At 43.9% G+C, this 25,213-nt stretch overlaps 2 protein-coding genes across 2 annotated transcripts; one reads left to right on the top strand and one right to left on the bottom strand.

Annotated features, from left to right (window-relative positions):
* Positions 1-272: 272 nt before the first annotated feature.
* mcph1 (microcephalin 1) lies at positions 273-24,449 on the bottom strand. The gene is made up of 15 exons (XM_030379028.1): positions 24,373-24,449; positions 23,782-23,843; positions 23,604-23,695; positions 23,388-23,506; positions 23,123-23,207; positions 22,408-22,519; positions 22,180-22,311; positions 21,120-21,203; positions 19,953-20,978; positions 17,972-18,060; positions 16,328-16,365; positions 15,940-16,102; positions 15,117-15,194; positions 1,789-2,026; positions 273-1,025 (listed from the first exon to the last, which is right to left on the bottom strand). Exons 2-15 carry the CDS (start codon positions 23,816-23,818, stop codon positions 973-975), a joined length of 2,346 nt encoding a protein of 781 aa, XP_030234888.1. The 5' UTR covers positions 23,819-23,843; positions 24,373-24,449; the 3' UTR covers positions 273-972.
* On the top strand, positions 4,545-13,854 carry angpt2a (angiopoietin 2a). The gene is made up of 9 exons (XM_030379029.1): positions 4,545-5,079; positions 8,037-8,192; positions 9,736-9,857; positions 10,063-10,301; positions 10,586-10,713; positions 11,159-11,260; positions 11,618-11,784; positions 11,887-12,017; positions 12,681-13,854. Exons 1-9 carry the CDS (start codon positions 4,795-4,797, stop codon positions 12,839-12,841), a joined length of 1,491 nt encoding a protein of 496 aa, XP_030234889.1. The 5' UTR covers positions 4,545-4,794; the 3' UTR covers positions 12,842-13,854.
* Positions 24,450-25,213: the final 764 nt, after the last annotated feature.

Below are 25,213 nucleotides of genomic sequence, written 5' to 3'. Positions count from 1 at the left end.
TTACACCTAATTGCATGACTTCGAATTTATGTTTATATTGTGAGCATGAAAAGAAAGCATCCAAAATAACGTAATTAATGCATCAATGATGAACTAATTCAATTTTGGGGGGCTATATTTCTACACAGCACAGCAATAGAACATGAGATCTGTAATGTAATATTAATACATATATTTTATTTTTTTTCCGTTGATGTTATTTGAACTCTCAAACAATTGCATACTGCGACCCGAAGGCCTAGGCTTAATGCATACAATGAATGATGCGTGTCTACAAAAGGTACAAAAACTTTAATAACCCCCATCGTACTGTCTGGCATGCAGAATGGCAAGAACGGTACAACACATTAAGACAAGGATTGGTGAATGCATGTTGTATTTAAAACACAAGTACCATAACTGCAATGACAGAAAAACACACAGATACAAAAAACTGGTTATATATTTTAAGAATTGAAATAGCTTTGTACACAGTGTTACAACACATTCCCATTTGATATTCTACTAGCAGTTGCTAGGAGTTAAAAAACACACATATCCATTCACATATCTCCAGTTGTGATACAGTCAAACTCAATAAAGTGTGTGTGTGTGTGTGTGTGTGTGTGTGTGTGTGTGTGTGTGTGTGTGTGTGTGTGTGTGTGTGTGTGTGTGTGTGTGTGTGTGTGTGTGTGTGTGTGTGTGTGTGTGTGTGTGTGTGTGTGTGTGTGTGTCTATGGACTGAATTACAGTGTTATGTCTCAGGCACTTTACATGACACATACTATACATTACAATATTCTGCTAGAATGCCAGTTGCTAAGAGTTAAAAAACACATATCCATTCACATATCTCCAGTTGTGATAGTCAAACTCATCAAGTCGTGCGTGCACCTATGGACTGAACTACAGTCCATAGGTGCGGGACTATACATTACATGGACTATACATTTACAATACAGACATGACTGATTAAAACCGCGTTGTAGTTTTTCATTCCAGGTTGTAGTTTTCATAGGACAGCGCCTTGAGTTGCGTAATACAATCTGAAGAAACCATAACAGAGAACACAACAGTTAAACATAAAGACACAATTATTTCACAAATTGTATTATTAAGTATCGAATAAAGATATAATGAGGATAGTGTTGTGGATAGGGGGAAACAATGGTTTGGATCCCCAATGTCATCACTGTGAGCCTCATGGTGCGTTCCAGATGTCTCGGACGCCAGCCTTCCGAATTGCACTTGGGACGTAATTTCCTGTCTCGTAGCACTTATAGCGTTCCTGATCGTCTGTGTGATTTTGTCATGTCATTGGCTAGTCATTGTTTATTGTTAGCTACATAAGCCTCTTTAGCAGACCAGCTCGAAAACAAACACAACTTTACGTTGTGTTGCACGCACAGCAAGACCGTGCAATGCATAAATTGGTGACCTAAATAAACTAGCAATGTAATCAATGCAATGTGTAGCAGCATTAAAATGACCAACGTAGTGCAAATACAAAGAAATAAATCTCTTTGCGGGCGCCGCCATTTTTGCTGAGAGCGTCATCACTGAACTCGGTCTACTCTCTCAGAATTCCGAGGGGGCCCGACCAAAAGGGGGGGGTGCCTCCGTGAAATGCCGCAAGAAAGCTGGGAGATTTCCCCACTTCAACTCGGAAGGCTGGTGTCCGAGGCATCTGGAGCACACCGTAACCCCTAGGCTGCTCCTCCATGCCGTGTGGCTGTAAATCAGGGCCAGTCCCTCGGGATAACAAGGTGCACAACAGCACAAACAGGTGAAGCCGTAAAGAGCTCTTACCCAGCACCCATTGCTCCGAGAGGTTCCTGCAGCCTTCTGGTCGGCGGCCGCTGTACGGCCCGACGCAGAGGCCTGCCTGTCGGACCGTTTTGCACACGCTCCCCCCGCACAGCTGGATGAGCTCCACCAGGCTGTCGGGGGGCGGCTGGGACTGCTGGGACACAAAGATGGCCGGCTGGAAGTGAAACAGGTCCTGTTGGTGTTCCCCCGCCGAGAGGTGCTGCTGCAGGCGGCAGATCTACGGCCAGAAAGGGAAGTCACATTCTGGGAAACGTGCGGTAGTGACACGAAGAAGGGCTTTTTAGATTGGCCCGTGACGATGTGAAAGTGTTCCGGTTGCACAAGTGTTTTTTGGTCTCGAGACGAACAGGATGGATGGGTTTGGATTCCTCGAATAGGAGATTTGAAACGTTTATGAACGGTCGCTCCATGTTTAGGAGAGAACTTCAATGGCAGGAATGGCGTACTGACCGAATGACGACAGACACACGCACGCACAGTAAAATATAAAAAATTATATATGTGATCATATATATTATATATATATGTGATGAAATCCGGATGAGAGTATGAAAGTCAGTTCAATTGAAGAAAAAAATGGCATTGTGTAATTTCCTTCCTATGCTTTCCCTAAACATAGAACAATCAGGAATCTGTGGCTGCAAATGTTTTCAGAGTGACTCAGCCTTTACACCTGATGTGTGTTGGAATAGGGGAAACGCCTTCCTCTTGAGTAATGCGCCTTTAAATATGTTTGTTGCATTTCCTCTGCATCCAGTGAGGCCACTTCCTACAATTCTGCTTCCAATAACACGTCAGTCTAGACTGTAGATGTTAAATAAAGATCCCCTCCCACTCATGTAACAACACGTGTGTCATTGGTATTCAATTGTTATTATTTGTATATTAAAAAAAAATATTTGGAATAATGCGAGCTGATAAATGTGTGTTGTAACTGTGAAGTCTAATTTTTCAGAAGTGTTAGAGAGGTTCTGACTGAGGATCGTGAGTGAATCGGAAAAGATGTCACCGGCACATCCCCTGGACGAACGGACAAAACATCCTCTGATGCGTACCCACTTCCTGTACACCTGCAGTATCTTCCGGGATGCAGCTTTTTAGTAAAAAAAACAATAGATGAAAATTTTGTGTCATTTGTGTTTTAAGAATTAATGCAGGAACCTTTTTTGATGACTATACCACCGTTAAGACACATTCTTTCCCGGGAATGGATCTCATAAAACAGACAACCCATCTCCTGAACATTGATGCTATAAAACATCAGGAGGAACTTCCGTTCCTTACCCAGAAGATGTGACCGTACTATGGTTCTTCAACTCCCTCTTGGCTTGTGTACCTGCATGTACCATTAGCCCTCTGCAGGTTGCCCTGAATGCATCAGCCAGGGCTGGTCTTCCTCTAGTCCCCCTACTCTCTTCAGCACCCTCCACTGGCACCCGGCGGCGGCTTCAATCTGATTCAAGTCCCTGGTACTCGCCTACCATGCTGCAAACGGCTCTGACCAATGCTACATCCAGGACATTGTGGAACCGTCCACTTCAGCCCTTCCACTATGCTCTGTCTCTTTGTTACTCTCTCCCTACGTGGGCATCCCAGCTGCAGCTCAACAAAATCTGGATTGTTTGCTTCCCTGGCTCCATGATGGTGGAACAAGCTTCCCACTGACATCAGGGCAGCTAAACCCGACCTATCTTGTGCCGCAGGCAGAAAACTCATCTGGTCGGACTGCAGCTCATGAAAGATATCTGTTGTTTCTTTATTGTAGCACTACAATGCGTTTGCTTATTTGAGGAACTGTATGTACTCGGATGATTTCTGCACCTTTTGGGTTGCATCTTCATTGTTGGATGATGATCTAAACCGGAGCTGGCAGGCACCACATGCTCCAGGCTGGTGTCATTTTGTAAAACCAGATGCTGAAAAGGTCATGCAACTTCTCTCCTCACTTCGTAAATTAGTTATTTTAATGGTTTACATTAATATACTGTAGCTTAATGAGAGATATATATATATATATATATATATATATATATATATATATATATATATATATATATATATATATATATATATATATATATATATATATATATATATATATATATATATATATTTTGCATTTGACAATGGCCAAATATTGTTTTGAAACATGTTTCCCCTCCTCTTGGCCATTCGATCTCCCCCTATCTAGTGAGATCTACATTTCATTTGCCAGTAAAGAGAAACAACCTTCCGCCAGCCTAAGCAGTTTAGTCTGAATGACATCCAGGAGAAAGCTCTTCCCTTTGAAGCCCTCCCTCGAAAAAGCACATCTGTGCTTTTGTTAAGGGGTGGGAGAGAGACGAATTGCTCCGTGACACGGTCAATGCTGCTGCAGACTGCTTTCTTGAAGTGGGCAGCTGCATCCTGAGTAACCTTGCAGTTGAAGAAAGAGACCCGCATGTTTGCATTGGGGCGTTATTGTCCCGCGGTCTCCGTAACACGTCAGACACTAACCCCTCGTTAGCCTGTTAGAATGGGACCGATAGCGGGACCTGTTGAATGAGTGTCCGCTCCCCGTGGAGCGTACTGGGTGACTGGGGGTGGGGAGTGACAGTGATGGTGGGAGGGGGACCGGGACAGGGGGGGGGGGGGGCTGAACGGCTCGCTGTGACTGGCCAGAGGGGAGGACGGGGGTGTGGCTAGAGCAGTGCTCAAACAGCCAGCTAATGAGAGGGGCCAAATCCAGCCCAAACAAGAGGCTGAGGGATTGGAGGAGAGAGGAGCAGATGCAGTGTGGGACCACTAACCTGATGGAATGACACACCACCTTGACTCTCACACTGACTCCACCCCCACAGCCCCTCGGTGGATAAATAACCAAGCGGCACCAGAAGATTTTTCTACACTTTGAGACAGAAATCCCAAGATCTCATCGGCAAATCACAACCGCCGGGAACAACTTTTTTTTCTGTGTTATTGAATTCAAAGTAAGTACTATTTCAGATGAACATGCCCAGATCCGCCTTCATGGCTTGGACTTGCTACCTGCTTCTCGGGGCCGTGTTTGAGTGGACTCTGGCAGCCGAGGCGGGTAAGAGGCAGTACCAGATCCAGAACGGAGCGTGCAGCTACACCTTCCTGCTGCCCCAGGAGGACAGCTGCCAACAATCCTCCAGTAGCTACAAGAACCTGGCCCAGAAGGACGACCCGGCAGACTATGACGAGTCTTTCGAAAGGCTGGAGCAGCTGGAGAACATCATGGAGAACAACACACAGTGGCTCCTCAAGGTAGGGACGTCTCCACGTCATCTTATCTCCCTGCAAGTGCGTGATGTCATGGCGACATCGGCGTGGTGTGAATTCATTAAGGGGCTTCTACTCCTGGTGCTACTTTCATGTATGTTCATGAGGGTTCAACAGAGTGCCCAGATTTGTTTTTTGGTTCTTGGGTCTAAGAAGAGTCCTCAGAAAATGTTCCCAATTTAATCAACATCCCTAAATACATTGTTGGCCATCCCTGGATATAATGGGTGTTAATTAGATATTTTATAATTGGACAACTTGTTCACCCAATTAAAAATAAACCTGCGTTAATGAGCCAACTTTTATCACCAACCAAACTAATTGAATGCGGCTCATGCACTTCTATAAACTTGAAACTAATTACAAAGTATGACGCTCTTTATTAAGTAAAGACACATTCACTGTGTGATGTTATTCCTTCACAAATCAATTGGTACAGGCAACTCGACCAGGCTCAAATGACTCATTCAGCCAATAATACCACTATGATGTTTTGCCTCCCCTGGTTGCCATCAGTGAATACATTCTATCATAGATGAAACACATTTCTAACACCTCCAAAGAGGATGTTTTGCATGTTTTGTATTATGCACTTCAAAAGAAACCCTGGTGTCTGAAAAGACCCGCAGTGCAACAAGAAGCGCACAAGGACCGACAAACTCTCAACACAGGTGCCATCAATGGGACAGGCGCCTCCTTTTCATCGCAGCTCGGCCATAACTTGATCGTGCGTGCACGTGTGCGCGAGTTTAAGCGTGCACGTGTGTGTACGTTCAAAAGAACAAAAGACCGCTACCCTGCGTCTAGAATGTAATCGTTAATTTAAATTAATTTAATAAAAATAAAACCTGCTACCCGAGACGATAGGCACTATATATGACCCCTCTTTCGGCACCCACCTTGGTAACTTATAACAAACTCCATAGCACTGGACCGGGTCAGGGTCCATCTCCTTCTCGTTCATATGTATAGGAGCTCACATTCTGCCCCCCGCAGCGTCGTCATTAACCAGGACTCAGTGACTTATTAGCCAAATCAACTCATGAATACTCGAACACAATTACCGGTAACACCCATTGGTTAATTAATATCATTAATAAGAGTTCATCAAATTCACCCATTACGTCAAACTGCAGAAGTTTTAAATGTCACAGAGAAGGATGGATGTGCCCCAAGGTTTGTGCCAACTGCCATCCATCCCATAATGATGTAGCTGGTAATTTGGTTCGTTGTGCACTACTGGCGGGTCTACGAGTGATTTCAAGCAACTGTAAACTCAAAAAAAAAATGTCAACTAGCAGGATGCCTATCCCTTAATGAAGGTGTCATACGTTGATGGTAAATGTAGAGTGCCCTTCTGGCCATTCAAAGCACTCAAGAGTTGAGGCTTCACGTTAACTCTGGGTGCACATACACACTCAAGGCCACGGCAACAAGCATGCAAGACAACCACCAGTTGGTAGGTGAAAACCTGTTAGTAGGTCTTTCTCAAGTACACATAATACACCAATAACTGCATCTAACCAGAAACCCCGCTCATCGTTCTGACCTACGCCTATAATCATCTCAAAAAAGATAAAATATGCAGTTCTGATCAACTGCAATCTCCATTTGACCCCATCTGATAAGACCTCAAATCAAAGCATTTGCCTGATACAACCCTGAATGCCGTCAACATGGTTGTCGCGTGAACGAGGAACACAAACAAGCATGGCTAACGGAGTAAACAGCTGATTAGATCCCTGTCCCGACAGTGGAATGTCCTGCCAACCCCTCCAATGACGCTCCACGGCCCCACACACACACACACACACACACACACACACACACACACACACACACACACACACACACACACACACACACACACACACACACACACACACACACACACACACACACACACACACAACGTGGGACACCGGAGGTGGAGGACAAACAAAAATCAGTGCTAATTGCGCCGTCGGTGACGCTCCCTTGCTTTTCGGAAGTCCACCGCAGACTATTTTAAGTCTTCACGGTGACGGACGCGTAAACAGCCGTTGGCGATCGTGCAAACATGCCGCGGATGCTTGAGATGTCCAGGTGACGTGGGTTTCCCTGTCGCACGTTTATAAAGGATGCAACTCCTCACTCATCACCTCCATCCTGTTTACTGGCCAGGGGACCCGATTGGCACTCAGGAACACCACTGCGCAGGAAACAACTTTATGATTGGTGTTGCACTAAAACATGAAATACTGCTAGGTAATGGTTCGCACAAGAGACTTCTGCTGGCGTTATTGCTGCAGTGGATCTATTGGTATGTCACCTCGATACAATGGAGTGTTAACGGTCTGTCATTTTCGTACACATGTGAAGCAACTTGCTGCTTCAATGACAGAATTAAACAAACATTGGAAACATTAATTTACTAACTGGATTCTTGAGATGATCAACTGTATTTTTGTATTGAGTAGTTATTAGTCATCCGACCTTGGGCAACAAAGAGCCAGAAAAAGATGGTAGATTAGGTTAGAAAACAATATTATGCGAAACCGAACCCCTTCCATTTCCTAACCTTGAATAGAAGGATTAGGAAAACAAGGCCCACTGTGAAATCACTGGCACAATAGTGTGAATGCAGCCCAGTGAAGGTACCTCAAGGTAAACCCTCGTAATGACAGAATTCATGGAAGATTGCCAAATCGATGGCTATTAAGGCAGTGGGGTAAATCTAAGAATGGAGAGAGTGAATGAGTTATGCTGCCCTTCAGCCGGGACGTTCTCCCAGAATAAACTCTCAGTGGGAAAACCAGCACCACGACAAAACTGTGGAAACAAGGTGGACTAAAAACCTTAACAATGTAAGGCATTAATTTATGCACAGAGAATGTCGCACTCCAATGGAAAGGTTTGTTCCCGCCTATACCCACACGTCCATTTCTGTCCATTTTCTGCAGCTAGAGAACTACATTCAAGACAGCATGAAGCAGGAGATGTTCCACATGCAGCAGAGTGCTGTCCAGAACCACACGGCCACCATGATTGAGATTGGAACCAACCTGCTCAGTCAGACCGCTGAACAAACACGGAAGCTGACCAACGTGGAGGCACAGGTGGGGCTGGCATCACACGATATAACCAAGAGCAACATGCAAAACACAGGCGTGGAGAGATCAAGGACTATCACACGGTTTAGCTGTCTGTGTGTGCAGAGCTATACTTTCAACAAAGCAAATCAACAAAAGTATAAGACTCACTTGGAGCATGGGTGAGTACAAGCACAATCTAGGAATGGAAGTCCTTGGACACCAAGTCCAAGTGCATTCATTGCCATGCCTGGGTCGTGCACTTAGACTTGTTAAGTCCAGCAACAGTGCCTGGGTAAAAGATGAATTGAGAGAATACATGGATAGGCTACATTATCCTACTGTGTGGTATATGGTTTTGGCCAATTGCCAATGACCTTATGTGAGCCAACCAAACAGCATTTCCTGTTATTACCACAATTGTATTCCCACAGAACGGGTCAATCAGTTTGTCACAATCACACATCCGTCTGTTCAAAGACATCAACAGCTCCCATCGCAGGCCCAGGCAGACCTAATTCACGTAAACAACCTGCTTTTTGCTGAGTTCAGTTCCTCCACAATGGGATAGCAGAAGCATCTTTGACCCCGCTCACTTCAATACATTCAGCTGTCGAAAGAAAAAACAACGTAGACTTCACAATACACCCCCAAATGTAAACTCCCCCCAACCTCATGAAAATGAGTGTGTCAGTTCATACTGAAGCGGTATTCTTTCCCCTGTGACAGAGCAAATACTCAATGATGGAGTGTAACAGAGGCAGGAAAGCAATGGTGTAGGACAGGGGCTGTTATGTACTACGAACCCCACATGTCATATTTGAGGGACTGATGGTTAAGCTTTGAATCAGCGGGTTCTTGCAGCTTAAGGTTGACATGTAAAGCATGGAATTTCACAAAATTCAACTCAATATTATGAACACAAAACAGTCATTCAGCGCAGGCTCAGTAGAGCATGGGCACACTGGCCCTAAGTGCATCAGTGGGAAATACAGTTCACATCGATCCCTGCAACTAAATCCAAGACATTCTTCCGAGGCAATAACAACTCAAAGTATGTCTGATGACAGCAGACACAGAGACAAGGTTCAAGAGGGTTGGAAGGGCATGGAGGAGATGACTCGGAACGCAACGAGAACCGTCTCTGGCGAATTCAAAGCACTTGTAAAAATGGGCTGATATCCAAATAGTGCACTACAAAAACATAACATGAATAGATAAAAAAGAGGCCGGCCACATAACTGCACAAATCGCAAATGGGTTTTAAGAGACTACGGGTATTCTTGGTTACATGTTATTTATACAGAAATATGCAATTGTCAGATGAATACTATGACCTCGTTTTGGAATATTATTCTTTCTATAAAGATAAGTGGTCCAATTAATCACACTATATTCCCATCAAGTTGTGGTTTTAACTTAAGAGCAAGCTGTATTCTTGTGGGAAAATGCACTACTCTCTATACCACACATTTTATGACCAAAACAATCCTACGACAGATATGTAAATAACTCAAATTTATGTGTGTGAGAATTCATTTTGACATTGGCAATTGTTTTTCGTCTTTAGGTAATAAATCATAGCACTCGGCTCGAACGAAAGTTGCTTGAGAACTCAATTTCAACCAACAAGCTGGAGAAAGAACTCATCGTCCAAACCAATGAGATCAGCAAGCTGAATGACAAAAACAGGTGAGGTCAACATCAAATTGTAAGGTTTCTCAGAAAATATACAATGGAATCCCATCATCATCATGGACCCCCCCCCCCCTTTCCAATCACTTGACAAAAAATGCCACCCAGAGAAAAGTGGAATTTGAGGGTGAAACCCCATAGACTCTCATTCAGTCCCCCTGCCCCTTCTGAGCCCTCAAACGACCGTTCCCTTCCTCCACAGCTTCCTGGAGAAGCGGGTGGGTGACATGGAGCAGCAGAGGCAGCTGGAGCTGAAGACGGTTCAGCGGGAGAAGGAGCAGCTCCAGACGGTCATCGCGGGCCAGACGGCCATCATCGGCGAGCTGCAGCACCAGCTGCTCCACGTCTCCTCCAACAACACCGCCCTGCAGCGCCAGCAACAGGAGCTGCTGGACACCGTCAACAGCCTGGCGCAGAGCTTCTCCACGGGCGCCGTCGGAGGTGAGCACGCCGCTCGCCAGCGCGGGCCTGCACGAAAACATGTTTTCGCCAACCTTGTTTTCACGCCTGAGTCGATAGGAGCGCTGAACGCGCACGCTTGCACCGACTTCCTGCTTTCACACATGCAACGGCGGGAAATGTTTTCTAGGGTTGTTTTGTGACTGCAACTGGCTGACTTGTTCAACGCGGGACCCCGTCGTTGTTATTAAGGAAGGGAAAGGCATTATGCAGCGCTTGTTTTATTTTCTGTCGTTGAGTGCGTGATGTGTTTGTTATTGTTGCAGAGAGCAAAGCCAGAATGATGCAGGACACACCGTCCACATTCAGGGACTGCGCCGCCGTGTTCAAGTCCGGCAACAGAGAGAGCGGCGTTCATGCACTCACACTCCCCAACACAACGCAGGAGGTGAAGGTAAGTGTGCTTATTGGCTTGTGATGCGTCGTAGGATAATGTGAAATAGTTTCCCCCCCGAGAGACATGCTCGATGGACAACAGTTCAGACAAGTAAAAGCACAATTAAGAGTTGCTGAACATCAGTCCGGTGATTACGGCAAGGCTTGCACTTAAAGGTTAGGAGAACATTTAAATCAATCTCAAGTATGCATATCCCAGGAGGGCTGGCCTGATTGAGTTCAAAGAATTATCTCCTTGATAAGTGCTCCTTGAAAAGTGTTCTGGGTGTCTAGCTGTGGAATCGATGCGGCGTCCTCTTACGACGGAACTGCACATTTGTTTGAGACAACATGAAGTAGTAACAGCATTATCCTGATAATGGCCGTCAGCTGTCTTGCGAGACCTCGCACCCCACCCACCAACCGCCTCATCCCCTCCTCCTGCTTTTGTGTTGCTCCTGAAGGCTTTCTGTGACATGGAGACCGAGGGCGGGGGCTGGACCACCGTACAGAAGAGGTTTGACGGACGCGTTGACTTCCATCGGACGTGGAAAGAGTACAAAATGGTAAAAAGTAATCAAGGATAAAATACCTCTGCCGCGGGAAGACAAAAAGGTAGTCGTGGTTACGGTTCTGCCCAAAGCAAGAGGCCGAGCCTCGATGTAATCAAACACTCTTTAGACACTGTAGATACAATGAAAGCCTAGCGCCAAAATAAACATCAACGACGTGCGGCGTACAAACGCTGACAGGGATCAAATCGAACAGACAAAACACGAAAGACTAAATTAACATGCGATTAACTGGTGTATTTTTGCACATGATTTACAAATTAGCTGAGTGAGTTCTGCCATTCCCCGTTGTAATATGCATATTGAATCTTAATATGTGTATTGAATCAACTGCATCTTGTGTCTTTCTAGGGATTCGGAGACCCTGTGGCTGAGTACTGGTTAGGAAATGAGTTTATCTCCAAGTTGACACATCAGCGGTCATACGTATTAAGAATCCAGCTCAGTGATTGGGAAGGGAACTCTGGATACTCACAATATGAGCAGTTTAACCTCGAAGGGGAAGCCAAGAATTACAGGTATGCATCACGCACACAAGTTTAGACAGAGCAGAACTTTTGCAAAAAGCCTGCATGGATGCCATGCTCATCCGGATTCCATGTTCACTTTTCATCCTTAAGGATAAACATCAAAGGGTACAGTGGAACGGCGGGAAAAATAAGCAGTCTCGGAACGCCAGGAAGTGACTTCAGCACAAAGGATACGGACAACGACAAATGCGTTTGCAAATGCTCGCAGCTCACGACGGGAGGTAAAAGAACAGCCCTGTGCATCAACAAAACTGTGCTCATTAAAAATACAAAGTGTGTTGAGAAACACAAGGATGAATATATACATATTTACAATTCTAAACATTTCCGTGCTAGACACATCCACAGACAAAACCCCCCCAAAAAAGTTGAAGTGACTAGAGCGCAATTGGCTCAAAATGCCATCAGTGATGATTGCAGTGGGGACTTAAGGATCCATGATAGCTGACAGTAATAGCCTGGGAACTGAGCTCCGGAGGGCTGTGTTCACACACCTCAGCGGACCAGCGCTGCCAGACTTCTGTCTTGTTCTTTACTGCGCTCCTATTTCTCCTGAGTGGTTCTTTTAACACAGGAATGCCTCAAACTCTAACAGATAGCCAGGGACCGTTCCCTGAGTCTAATTATGCACACAAGTGGAATTGAGCCGGTGAGAATGCATACAGCATACACACCCACAAACATGAACTTTATATTTGTGTGTACAGTGTGTGTGTGTGTGTACACACACACACACACACACACACACACACACACACACACACACACACACACACACACACACTATACTGTGTAGTATATAATACACATGTCGCTCTTGGAAAATAAGTATTTTAAAATACTGTAAATTTTCAGTTTCAATTCTTCCTTTCCCTTTCTTCTAGGGTGGTGGTTCGACGCATGCGGGCCGTCCAACTTGAATGGGATGTACTATCAACAAGGCCAGAACTCAAACCGCTTCAACGGGATCAAATGGTACTACTGGAAGGGCTCGGGCTACTCACTGAAGACCACCACCATGATGATCCGACCAACCGACTTTTGAGTCCCCATGTCTTTTAAACCACGAGAGGTGAAGGACAGCCAACCACAAACTATTCTTAAAAATCGTAACAGTAACCCAAGGTTTTGGGGATAATATTTCTCTGATCTCCACATAAAGAAAACAGTTCCCTGGTGAAATAGGATAGACAATTTAATCCCGCCAGAGGTTTTAAGAGTCAAAGATTTGTAAATGTCCTTTTTGTAAATTGTTTAACGCTTTGACCATATCCTCGTTATGTCTATGGTACAATATGTATTGTACTTGGGCTATAACCATGGCTGAGGTTGAGATTGTTAAAAGTCACTGTAGATGAGGGTATATCGGTAAAATAGTACACAAATGTGTTTTTTACTTTGATAACAAATTTACTTTTTCAAAGAGATTTTGTGTATATTTTATTTAATTTATGTCAAGATGTAAAAGGCTAATATTTAACTTTATCATGAACTTTACCATGACGGTGAATTGTGTTTCATGAATGTTTTTTTAAAGGAAGAGAACTTTACATAGTTTTGCCACATTTTAGTAATGACACTGGTTTGGATTCTTTTGTCAATTTCATGGGAGGCGAAAAATATGTATGCACTGACACTGAGCGTCGAAGCCTAAGGAGGCTGGATGGCCCTCGTTCAAAAGCCTCAACAGGGTGTTTATACTGAAGGGGAAAGCACTGCTGCCTCTTGCATTGTGCACTTTCATGCTTTAAAAATAAACAACAGCCTGCTGAAATAAAACCTTTTGGGCCTATTAACCTAGCCTGGTACATCATCATATACTTCTGCAGCCGATGGCGACAATTATCTTTACCTAGTAGAAATCGAATCCAGTCGAATTGTGTGGCGATGTGCTTCGGGAAAACCAGAGAATGTTTCTGAGGGGGGTTTGTGAAAACTGGATGAAAAAAAAAAACTCAAGGGAATCAGTGTGGAATTAGGTATTATTGCTGCAATTGACCGAATGACTGCGATAAGATTGTGGCAGACAAACTTTGCAATAAACTAGGAACCACTGTGTTAAGCTGATGTTGAATCGGGAGTCAAGTCAAACAGTAGCAAAAAAGAGAGCGAGCCAAGGCCCAACACCATGAAACAAATAACGCCTGCCAAAGCGTTGTATACAACAACCGCAGTCTTGGCCGTAATCGCTCTCCCGGCGACGGACCCGGTCAGCCCACAGGTAGCCCTGTCGTCCCTGATAGGGGAACGCATCCAGGGAGGAAACGTGATGACCCCGTGTCTCCCCTAAAGAGACACAGGAGACTCCACCGTAGCTCGGGAATGACGAGCTCAGGAAGAGCAACATCCACTTTTCACACAGGATGCTTTGGGAAAAACAAGCAGAACGAATGACGGGCAATAAAAATGAGCGGTGTTGCACCACACTTCCTCCTGGCCGGGCTGTGAGGGCCCCGAGTGGGAGAAGGGCCTTCGCTTGGTCTGACCGTTAAGCCTGGGCTGGACAGCAACCCTGAATACTAACTAGGCCTCAACGATTAATCAAATTGAAATCGCGATGTAATAGTATGCGATATGCAAGTCGCAAAGGCTGCGATTAGAAAAAATGTAAAAGTTACCAAAAGGTTTTTCAATTACTATTCTTTGTGATTTGTTACCGTTACTGACTGGAGTTCAGTACGATTTACATCTATTTTTCTTTTACAATTCAATAGTTAAATAAAGATGTTATATAAATTAATCTAAACACATCGGCCTGGCCTAAAGGAAAGAGCCGTTTATATGTTGACTGCTTCCAATGTCGTGTTGGTCACACTAAAGAATGATTTATTGCCTTTTTAGTGAATAATACAGAACAAAAGGAACTTCGTAAAAATCGCATATTAAATCGCAGTCGCAATATTGGTCAAAATAATCGCAATTTAATTATTTCCCCAAATCGTTTGGCCCTAATACCAACCCTTAACAGTAGTAAACCATAGTAGTAGTAGACCATAGTAAATACTAAGGTCTATGAAGATTTTTATTTTTTGCGCTTTTATTTAACAATTTATTAACTATTTATTAAATATTAACTTATTGTATTCCTTAACCGTTGCATTTCGTGATTTCATCGTAGAATCGATCAGTAAAATTCCTTTTACTTTTCAAGCGGAACAATGACGCACAAACGACCGATGCATAGCGTAATCAGATGCACTGATTAAGCGTAATGAAATATTTAGCATTATTAAATATATATGACTTCAATTCCACTGTTGTCCTAATTGTGTTTGCGGACGCAGGGCGGATAATGGATTCCGTCGGGCGGCGGAACTTACCGGTGCAGCCGGAAAACTCTCAGACAGTTCATAGGGTTCTTCTGGAAGCCACCGTCTCTGCTCCAAGCTCCGCAGCATCTAAGCCAGTACACACATTCAAAAGTCAATACATCATCACCACACTCGAGGTCACATTCAAAAGTCAATACATCATCTCCACACTCAAGGTAACAGCGTAAATATCAATAGGAGTTCCGGTCAAGGGGTTCAGGGTTCGAACCCAATTGTCCACCGTCTTCTAAAACCCGACCTGTTCCTTAATGACAACATTAAACTAACGAGGAAGGATTGTTTAGTAGTGGTTAAGGGTCCCAGCGCCCGACTAGACTTGAGTCTGAAGTCTACAGGCAGGCTGAGCAAGAGGCCGAGCAAAGGCCTGCACTTGACAAGTGATCAACGAGAAATGGATACAGAACAAGAAGGAAACATTAAAGGTTGGATCAGCGATTCTGGGACGAAACATAAATGACCGCATTAATCTGGTCACGATCCGCGAGAGGCCTGCACCATAAACAGGCCGTCCAAAAAACGCGTCTCTGTAGGCAGCATATGCTCCGAGATCGCGCACACAACAACAAATGGTACTGCCAACCACTCAAGACCAAAATAAATAGTCTTCCAATCAATCACCGACAAGGGGTGGGTGTTGTGGGGTTTTGCGCTGCGTTCATGACGGTTATACTGGATGCACGAAACACGGAAGGAAGGGGCGAGCTGGCTCTGTTTGTTTGGGATCGGCATCAAGTACCAACAGAGGTGACGTCACCCAACATCGCTGCTACAACCTTTGAAACAGACTGGTACTGAATATCGACCCGCGTACCCATTCGAAGGAGAGGACCCAGCAGCCGCGAGCGATGCCCAGGAGGACGTTCAGCGTGCGGCGCTGTCCCCCGGACACCACGTGGGTGGTGGTCTCGCACACGAGGTCCACGACGGAGAACCTACCCAGCAGTTTCACCACCTCGGTCACAGTCTTCTGCGTGCTGTGGCAAAAAAAACGCAGAAGGAAGATACCGTGGATTAAATGCGTGCATCTAAATAAAGTATCGTAAGGAAGTATCACATCACTCATAATTACATTTGGCCAAGAGATTCACCCTCCTCGTATTTCACTGTGGGAGGATTGGAGATTAAGAAGAAGAAACCGGTGGTTTCTCTGAAGACAATCATGAGGTTTTCTACATTAAATCCTTCTCTCTGGCACTTACTCAGTGGACATGCTCGTCGTCACCAGAGTCCTAGTAGCCTGCAACACAGGAACAGTGCAATAACAAATTAAAAGCATTCATTGATATAGGACCTTGCATCTGTAAATAATAGTTCAACACAAAAGCGAGCTTTAATGCGACATTAAGGCATGGGGGAAACCAGGGGTATTTTTTGTTTAGCCAAATTGGGCAGCAACAGAGAGCCTTTAGTGTAACAGGGAAGGTAGCACTTCCACATGCCCGACCGCATCGTGGGCAGAGAACAGGGGAAATGAAACTCCCATGGCCGTGGCAGAGGAAAACACAAGCCTGTGAAGCGGAACTGTATGCCCGTGTTCCGGCGAGAGCGCGGGGCGTTATATCATCTGTTTGACCCCAGTACCGGAGGACATGATTAGCAGTGGCACATGAATGGCAGTTGGAGCAGTGGACACAAGGTTTGTTTCCTGTCCCCGACCGGAGACCCGAGCCTGGTCCCCAAACGAAGGCAGATGTTCAGGCCGTCTGGAAGCAGCGTTAATACCAAACAGTGGTGCATGTGGCTGGAGTGAACCTACTCATGTATTCAGTATACGAGAGATTGCAATTATTACACCATAGGAGTAAGGCTTGGGTTTGTAATATAAACACTTGCATCTTTTAAAAACTAAATTCTGTAATAATTTAGTTTTAAATGAAGATTGTTTAAACAGGATGCTGGACAAAGTCACAGCAGCCAGCTTAAACAATCTTCATTTAAAACTGAATAATTACAGATTTAGTTGCTCCCTTTTTTTCCCCCCCCCATTGTTAAACACGCTCCAAAACCGTTTATTTTAATCCATTTATTTTAATTTCTATGCCCATTTATTATTAATTTCACTCGATTTTCATAGTCGTTTATCGTTTTATGTGAAGCACTTTGTTGCCCGTATTGACAGGCGTTATATAAATAGTGATAGTCATTAATAATGTAAACATGTTAAAAGGATTGAAAGGGAAAGCGAGCCGGCGGTATATTTCACTGTAAGCAGATTGTGTCTTATAGTCTAAGCAGATTGTCTGCTTACCCAAGGCCACGGAATTTGTGCCCTAGTTTCCACTGAAAACAGTTTCAATTCAGAAGCCCTTTTCCCTTTTTTTAATGTTCACGTCCCCTCAAAGGGTAATTTTAGCTTATCTGATGTGGAGGTCATGCCCTGGCACACCCTCAGAAAAAGGCAAACCGTTCGGAATATGTACGACATAAAACGCCTCAGACAAAAGGGGCTGGTGTGAACCGTGAGCCTGGGATCCGGAGCACCAACCCAGGCAGGCCCAAAGCACAAACGGAGGAAATTCTTCAGGGTATGACGACCTGCCCTTGACGGTCGCTGTTCTGCCCTCACCGAGAGGATGCTGATGTCAGGAAAGGTCAGCGACCCATGCTGAGGTCAGCCACTAAAGAGTTTAGATCACCATGCACCTCTTTCAGTACACACGCTATAGCGTGACACCCACATGCCTAAACAGACACACAGACACACACGACACGAGTTGCAATGCTTCAACAGAACTTCTGTTGCTTTGGCGACCTCACGTGAACATTCCTGATGGTACACAAATTGTAACAATAACATCACACCGAAAGCACGCATTTGTGAAGACATAAAATTGTGTTTTTACCTTCGACTGTTCCATTTTCATGCGACTTGCCTCGTCTGCACTCGTGTTCCCAGCGCGACCAGCTGCTACAGTTTGTTGACTTCCTCCACCTTAAGAAAAATAAAAGAAGCGCTGTGAGAGTGTGGTAAACAAAGACGCCTATCAGCAGGTGCAGTAGGCCCTGTGTCACCAGTGGTTGGTTTAGTGCAGTACATTTGCTTCAGTGACAGTAGACAGTTATACAGACAACAACTAATCACTTCCTTTCTCTCGCATATCTATTTGACATAATGCATAGGAGTGGATGCCATGGCTTTGCCATAGAAAATCACAAACAGCAAATTTACACTTTTAATTCTGTAGTGATGAACCTTCAAAACAAAATATTATTTGGGCCTTTTCCTATAAATTCTAGCCACCATCTAGTCCAACATGTTCTGTGAATGCAATGTTATACACTTTGGCTTGTTGCCCCATCAATACCTTCTAGAATTGAAAGGACACATTTGTGATTTAATTAAGACCGAAAGAAGGAAACAAATACATTTTATAAAATATAACACTAAAGTCATGATATGAATATTAAATAAAACCCAAAATATACATAGAAGTTTCAAACGGAAAAAATCCCAGAAAAAAAGGCTTTCAACCGATAACCACATTTTACCTGTACCTTTCATATGTTAATGTTATTATTTAACCACCTCACAGCAGTATAGAATGGGGGGGGGGGGGGCACAAAAAGTAAGGAAATTTGTGTTTGGTAGATTATTTCTCTGTGGTAACAATGCTTTTTGGCAATGAATCTTATACCGTTGGAAAGCCTGTGTAGTTCCCTTTCAAATGGTGCCCCATTTGTAAGGAACATGCATTTGTGGGATGAGCAGCAGCGCTGAGTATGTGTATTGTGCCCAGTGTTCACCTTAGCCGGTGTGGGTGTCAGATTGACTCGCCTACCAGATCGACTCGGGGTCCTTCGCTTACAGATGACGTATCGACACAAGCCAACGGACAAAACCCGGAAGGGTTGTTTATAAACGGGGCTCAATCATGGACATAAAAAGAAGGCTCAATCCGTTTTGGTTTTGATTTCATTGAACGCAGCCCGTTCTTTCGCACAAACAAAGCCTTTGGAAACACGTCTAAAAGCACTGATGAATGCATATGTAACCCAGTTCCTGTTAGGGACTCTTATTCTAAAGGAGCAGAACGGAAGTGTCTGCGTGTGGGTCGCTGTTTTGACTCTGTGTTGGGAGCGCTGGAAATAAAGTGGATCGCCCCGTTTAGTGAATGGAGTTAACCGATTCTTCTTTTATATATAACCCAGGTATAGGCAAACAAAAGGAGATCGTTAATACTTGGGAATAACATGTGCCGTGAAAATAAGTGTACTGAAAGGACCCGGATGGTGTACTCAAAACGGTCAAATCACGAATTGTGTGGCGATGCACACTTTACGTACTCAACGGCAGCCATCTTAGCTATGTAGCAGAAGAGGGCGGAGCCAGGCTGAGCCAACGTCGGCGCATTTTCCACATAGCCTACATTAATAGAGTCATTTTGTAGTTTTTAAAGGTTTTCAGTTTTTTGTAGCTTCTAGGAGTAAAGAGTTCACCGTTCAAAGCGGGATGTTTATTGCGGGGGAGGAGCCGCGGCGGCAGTCGTGATCGTAATTTCCGGTTAGTGCACCACTATTTATTATCACTTTTTATTGCCAAAAAGCATTGTGAACACAGAGAAATAATCAACCAAACACAAATTTCCTTACCTTTTGTGCCAAGTTTATATTGATGATGCAAGGCACAAATACAAATTGGAACATTTCACATTTGATTTGGTTAAAGTGTCTGCTAAATGTAAATGTAAATGTTTCATCATGGGGGTTTCCTGGTTAAGGTTCTCATTAGAAAGTACAAGCACGGCTCAAAGTGCTGTCAAGAGAACACAAAACGTGTTTCAATGCAAGATAATTCGGCGCCACACATTTCAGCTTGTTACTCACTTTCCATGTCCTGTGGACAGACTTTGCCCTCAGGTTGTACCTGCAGTCCATGTGATTCACTGCCTCTGATCGGGCCTAATTGGGGCCCTTTCGTGGGATTAGATGGGATTCTATGCCTGACCACTTGAGTTACAAAATCATCCATGTCCATTTTTGGCACCGACTTCAGTCTGCTTTTAGTGAGGGAGGGAACGGGGACTGGAACGTGGGGATGCGATGTAGGTTGATCGTGTACGTCTGAAGAGTCAATTGAGCTCTGTGATTCATTTGGCCTCCTCTTCTTACGATTTGGCCCCGAGGTTTCACTTCTCCTCGAGGTCCTCTTGCCTGGCACGGGGGCCCGTTGGAAAGGAGGCTGGATCCCGCCCCCCTCGGACAGCCAGGGCAGAGACGGTACCTTCTGGATGGGGTGTTGGTTTGCTGGGGAGAAGTAGTCCTCAAAGTCTCCGTCTGCCTCCCCCTCAGGTAAAGGTGTCACAACGCTTAGAGATTCAATGGGAAGGGTGGACTTCCTCGACGATGCAGATGAAGAGGCTCTCCTCTTATTGTTAGGGATTGGCGGGTCCGCTTTCTTTAATTTAAACACAGCGCCTTTGGATAGTTCTTGGTTCTTTTGAGTGTTTGGAGTAACGGCTGGAACAGAGAGGCACCTAGAAGGATTCAAATCCCCTAGAGACGTAAATTTTAACTGGGATTGTATTAACTTGGGTTTTTCAGGAAGCTCTGCTATGGTATCCTGGCAAGGAACCTCAGAGACGCTTTGTGTCTTGAAGTAATCAGTTCTCATTGAGCTCCTCCTCAACATTCGGTGCAAGGGCCCTCCTTCTGGTAGTCCGTCTCCTGACTTCAGCTTTCTAAAATGACTCATGGATTTCCTTTTGGGCACATCACTGCAAGGTGAGAGCCAGGGCCTTTCAGCGGCCTTGGGAGTGCCGGTATCCATATGTAGGCTAGCGCCTCCTCTGTCCTCAGCAGGGAGATGGGGAGAACACATTGGAGACGAGGCCTCCTCTTCAGAGTCGTCCTCTGCATTGAGATGGGAGATATTTTTGGGCTTTATGGCGACAGCTTAGCTACATTTAAATACCACAAAACAAGGACAATAAAATATTCAATATAAAGTGTACTTTCGGTGTAATAACCAGGTCACAAAGTAATGGATCTTACCAAGTAACTTCAATATAGTCGGAGAGAAACCAAAACAAGGTTTAACCGTTGGAGAGGAACTTGCAGCCTCCACCTCCTGTGATGCTGAGAGAGGACACATTCTTAAATGCTATTTACTTATTAAAAGGTGACATATTATGCCACCAGGTGTGAGTGAGATTAGCAGCTACAAGCCGTTTTGAAAATTTGCCTCTTCTGACATCACAAGTGGACGTGTCCACCTAGATGTGTGCTGGATAAATCAGTATACCAGCCTACCCAGTGGACTGTATCAAACGTTGCTCATCTATCCGTCATACATCTAGGTGGACACACGCCCACTTGTGATGTCAGAAGAGGCAGAATTTCAAACAGCTTGTAACGGCTAATCAAACTCACATCTGGTGGTGTAATATGTCACCTTTAAATACCATTTACTCCAGTAGCAGCTGCAATAAACCAAAGCGACCCACAGTGAAATACCGTCCTTCCATGTCATTAAAGGGGACCTATTATGCTTTTCGACTTTTATGACCTATAAACGTTGTTATAATGATTGATAGTCATGTTTAACCGTACCCAAAAAAATGATTTTCGGGATACTCTTCCTCTCATCTGGGCGCTTTCAGCATTCTCTGTCAACGCTCGGTTTCGTCCTTCTCCGCTCCCTCGCCCCCCTCCTGCCAACCCAACTCCGTTGTGATTGGTTACCTTCCTTGAAGCGCGCGCGCTGGCAGATTTGACCAGGCATATGGGGGCACGGCAGGAGTGCCTCTACGTAGATGATATCCCGGAAATGTGAACAAGTGAATCGCAAACGTCGTCCCGAGTGTTTAGCGCTCTGCACAGCCACCCCAGACTGTCAGCAGGGAATACGTCGAAATGCATGTGCGTCTTTATTTGACACTTTAGTATGGTTAAACATGACTATCAATCATTATAACAACGTTTATAGGTCATAAAAGTTGAAAAAGCATAATAGGTCCCCTTTAAGTAGCAGGTAGGGTTGCGGACAATAACCTTTGGTGGGGTGGGACCCAGTACTTGGGGGTCGTTCTGCTGGGTACCACACTGAGCCTACCTGTGGGTGAAGGGCTGTCTCTTTTCTCCCTCATTTCCTTCAACCGTCGAGCCATGCTGTCGGACCGCTTCAGCGAGGGGCTGTAGACGATACCGTTCTCCTGGTCGATAATGTACGGGGAGACGTCTGGGACTTCACAATGAAAAGATGGATGGCCACAAGCCAAATTACAAAAAGTCTCGACAACAAATAGAAATTGATTGTTCATACGGCGTACTGGACTCTTACAGAGAGGGTATTGGGGAGCGAGGTCTTTGATCATCTTGTCCAATTTCTTCTTCATTCGTATGTTGTTCTCAGGAGTCTTTTCAGCAGAATCTTTCGGCTGCATGCAACGGTGCTACACCCACAGACAAAAGGTTTAGGATGAAGTGTATAACACCGAGATAGGACATCAACTGTATAAAGCCCATTTATTAGTTTATGACCAAACAGGGTTTTTACAAAATGCGTTACTTAGAAGGCAAAAATTGGCCAAATACGGCAATAAGTTAATGGAGCTTTACAATCTGAAAACCCATACAATACTTCAGCCAGGGTTTGTCTAATTTAAATACATTTTTACACATCAAGAAATGTGCAATCTCTTTCAAGAAATGTTATGGATACCAGACTGTATAACATCAGTCAACATTAGTTAACTGGTGTAAAGCATGGCTCAAGGAGGGAGCAGAAATCGGTGGGAGTAGCTTTGATAACCGTGTTTGATCAACAGTGTTTTCATGGGTATGGGTGCTAGCCTACGGTAGTGTGTTTTACCATTTAATTGTATGTACATACACAGTTGTACCATGCCAGTTTTATAACAAATTACATAACATTACAGTTCCAAGGCCCAGGCCTGACGCATGAGATGGGCTTGTCTTAGCCACTCTATGGCTGAATTGATCATAGGACTCGAGTAAGGCCCGCCCAAATCCCTGGTCCACTTAAGTTTTCTAACCGTCCTTTTCTTTATCAAGCGATTGGCTTCATCGTTCTGGCCCGGGAACAGTTCTTCATCAACTAATTTTGCTTCCTCTTTACACCTGCACACAAGTTTCACAAAATCATTGATACAATACAATGATACAATTCAGGTTATGTAACAAAGGATTGTAGGACATTTCAGTCTACACGAAAAGCCAACTGTATACATCAAATAATAATATGAATAAGAGCACTGTATACAAAAGCACATTTAACAACAGTAATAATGGTATGTTTACCTGTCCACCCAAAGAACAGATACAAGCTTTGCCCCAATTTTCCTGGCTTTATTCCAAGTAGATTGGTGACCGTCTTTAAATACTACATGGGTGACATGTTTTTTAAATGTCTTTGATACCTGAAAAATGAGATCAATCAAAAACCTGATGATTTAGAATTCAGAGTGAAATTTCAGTTTTTTGTTTTCTCTAAATACACAAACATCACACACTCACCTCAGCACCCATTTCTTTGAGTTCGTCAATGAAGGGCTTCGAAATGTTCTCCGTTTTAGATGATGACCACACATCAACGTACGCCACAACATCTGGGAATAGAATAAACTCAGACCTTTGTAAACTTTGGATTGGATTTTAATGAAATAAACTAACTTTGTTCAGTTCAATATTTTACCTTTGAGAATAGATGAACCTTCATTGCTTCTGGCCATAATGCCCCTGCCTCAAGGGGATCACCTGTCAAAACCCAACACTTTCCGTTACAAAACTAAGATCGACTTTTCAACACCTCTATTTTCTACAGAAATGTTATTCATATTTACCATATCCATTTTCAATGCAAGTATGGAGTTAGTCTCAGGTTGACACAAATAACTTGGTATATCATCGGGGATAAAGTTAACCGAAAATAGGTTTTTCATTAACGACACGAAGTCGTTTTTTTCGTAGGCGAGTATTTACCCACCCCACACCACCATCTTCAATAACTTAAAACGAATTACTTTACTTCAGTCTATTCAACACATTTATTTGTATTTAGTGTAGCATTGGATACATACTAGCCCATCTAAAAACGTGCCTGGCGAAAGGACCAATGTAAGGTGAGACAGTTATACAACAGACCATATGCCTTGTGTTCAGGAAGGAGAACGTGGCCCAATTATTAAGAGTTTACACACATAGCGGTAGATTACCCATATCTTTAGAGCTACTTGTACTCAAGTTTATGCTCTTTAGCAATAAAAAACCACATAATAGCACTTACCTTCGAAAAACAGTGAAGACCAACATTCGCGCTTGTTGTTTGTAACGCAAGGAGCTCTGGGAGATATCCGACGTCACTTCCCCCACATTGTGACAAGGTTTAGGTTTAGGTTTATCGCAAATTTATTTTTTAAGTTTTACTTTTTGCAGTGCAGGGTGTTCACACACAATAACACTAGTATAGAATGTTGATTAAACGTGAACAATTAATCACAAATGTACACCTTAATACTATCATATATATATATTTAGTATGCGGTAGGCCTACATAACATTCCCTGAACTCCTTCAAAATAATCATTAAAATCGTTCAGAGCCATTTATCTCTATATAGCTCTGGCTTCTATATCCAGAGAAATAAATCAATTAGTATAATGTTTTCATGAAGTAGATTGGGGTATTCGTCTCTATTCAATTTAATATAGGCCATACAACTATGAAATATCATAGGTTTTAATATGTAAAAAAATCCGTTTAACATTAAAAACAGTCGATGCATTAGTTTTCCTTTACAAATTATTCAGTATTCAGATAAATGTTTGTTTTCCCAACACTTGTGTTTCTGAGTTGCAAGTGTGACATTTATATATGAATAAATCACATTGGAGATATAGTCATAGCTCGGCAAGATACACATTTTGTAAACCAAAAACACACAGGTCCCACTCTTCCCATCCAGACTGCCTGCTGGATTTGAACTCATCCTTTCTTGGAAGACCTTCGGCACCGTTGAAGAGTGAAGTAATTGTTGAGGCTAGTGGAAGAGACGACAGACTTGCTTTTTTGGCTGCCAGAGACAGAAGACCAAACACAAACATTTACATGAGACCCACCGAAAAGTT

The sequence above is a fragment of the Gadus morhua genome, chromosome 15 (genome assembly GCF_902167405.1).
Source record: "Gadus morhua chromosome 15, gadMor3.0, whole genome shotgun sequence".
Classification (NCBI taxonomy): Eukaryota; Metazoa; Chordata; class Actinopteri; order Gadiformes; family Gadidae; genus Gadus; species Gadus morhua.
This window is presented reverse-complemented; position numbering and strand designations above follow the sequence as displayed.

Coding starts and splice junctions, on each gene's coding strand:
- mcph1 (XM_030379028.1), bottom strand. CDS start 23,818: ATGGCCAGAAGCAATGAAGGTTCATCTATTCTCAAAG. Junction 22,520..23,122: donor GCTTGATAAAGAAAAGGACG/GTTAGAAAACTT, acceptor CTGTGGGTGTAG/CACCGTTGCATGCAGCCGAA. Junction 16,103..16,327: donor ACGACGAGCATGTCCACTGA/GTAAGTGCCAGA, acceptor TTTTTGCCACAG/CACGCAGAAGACTGTGACCG.
- angpt2a (XM_030379029.1), top strand. CDS start 4,795: ATGAACATGCCCAGATCCGCCTTCATGGCTTGGACTTGCTACCTGCTT. Junction 5,080..8,036: donor ACACACAGTGGCTCCTCAAG/GTAGGGACGTCT, acceptor CATTTTCTGCAG/CTAGAGAACTACATTCAAGA. Junction 11,261..11,617: donor CGTGGAAAGAGTACAAAATG/GTAAAAAGTAAT, acceptor GTGTCTTTCTAG/GGATTCGGAGACCCTGTGGC.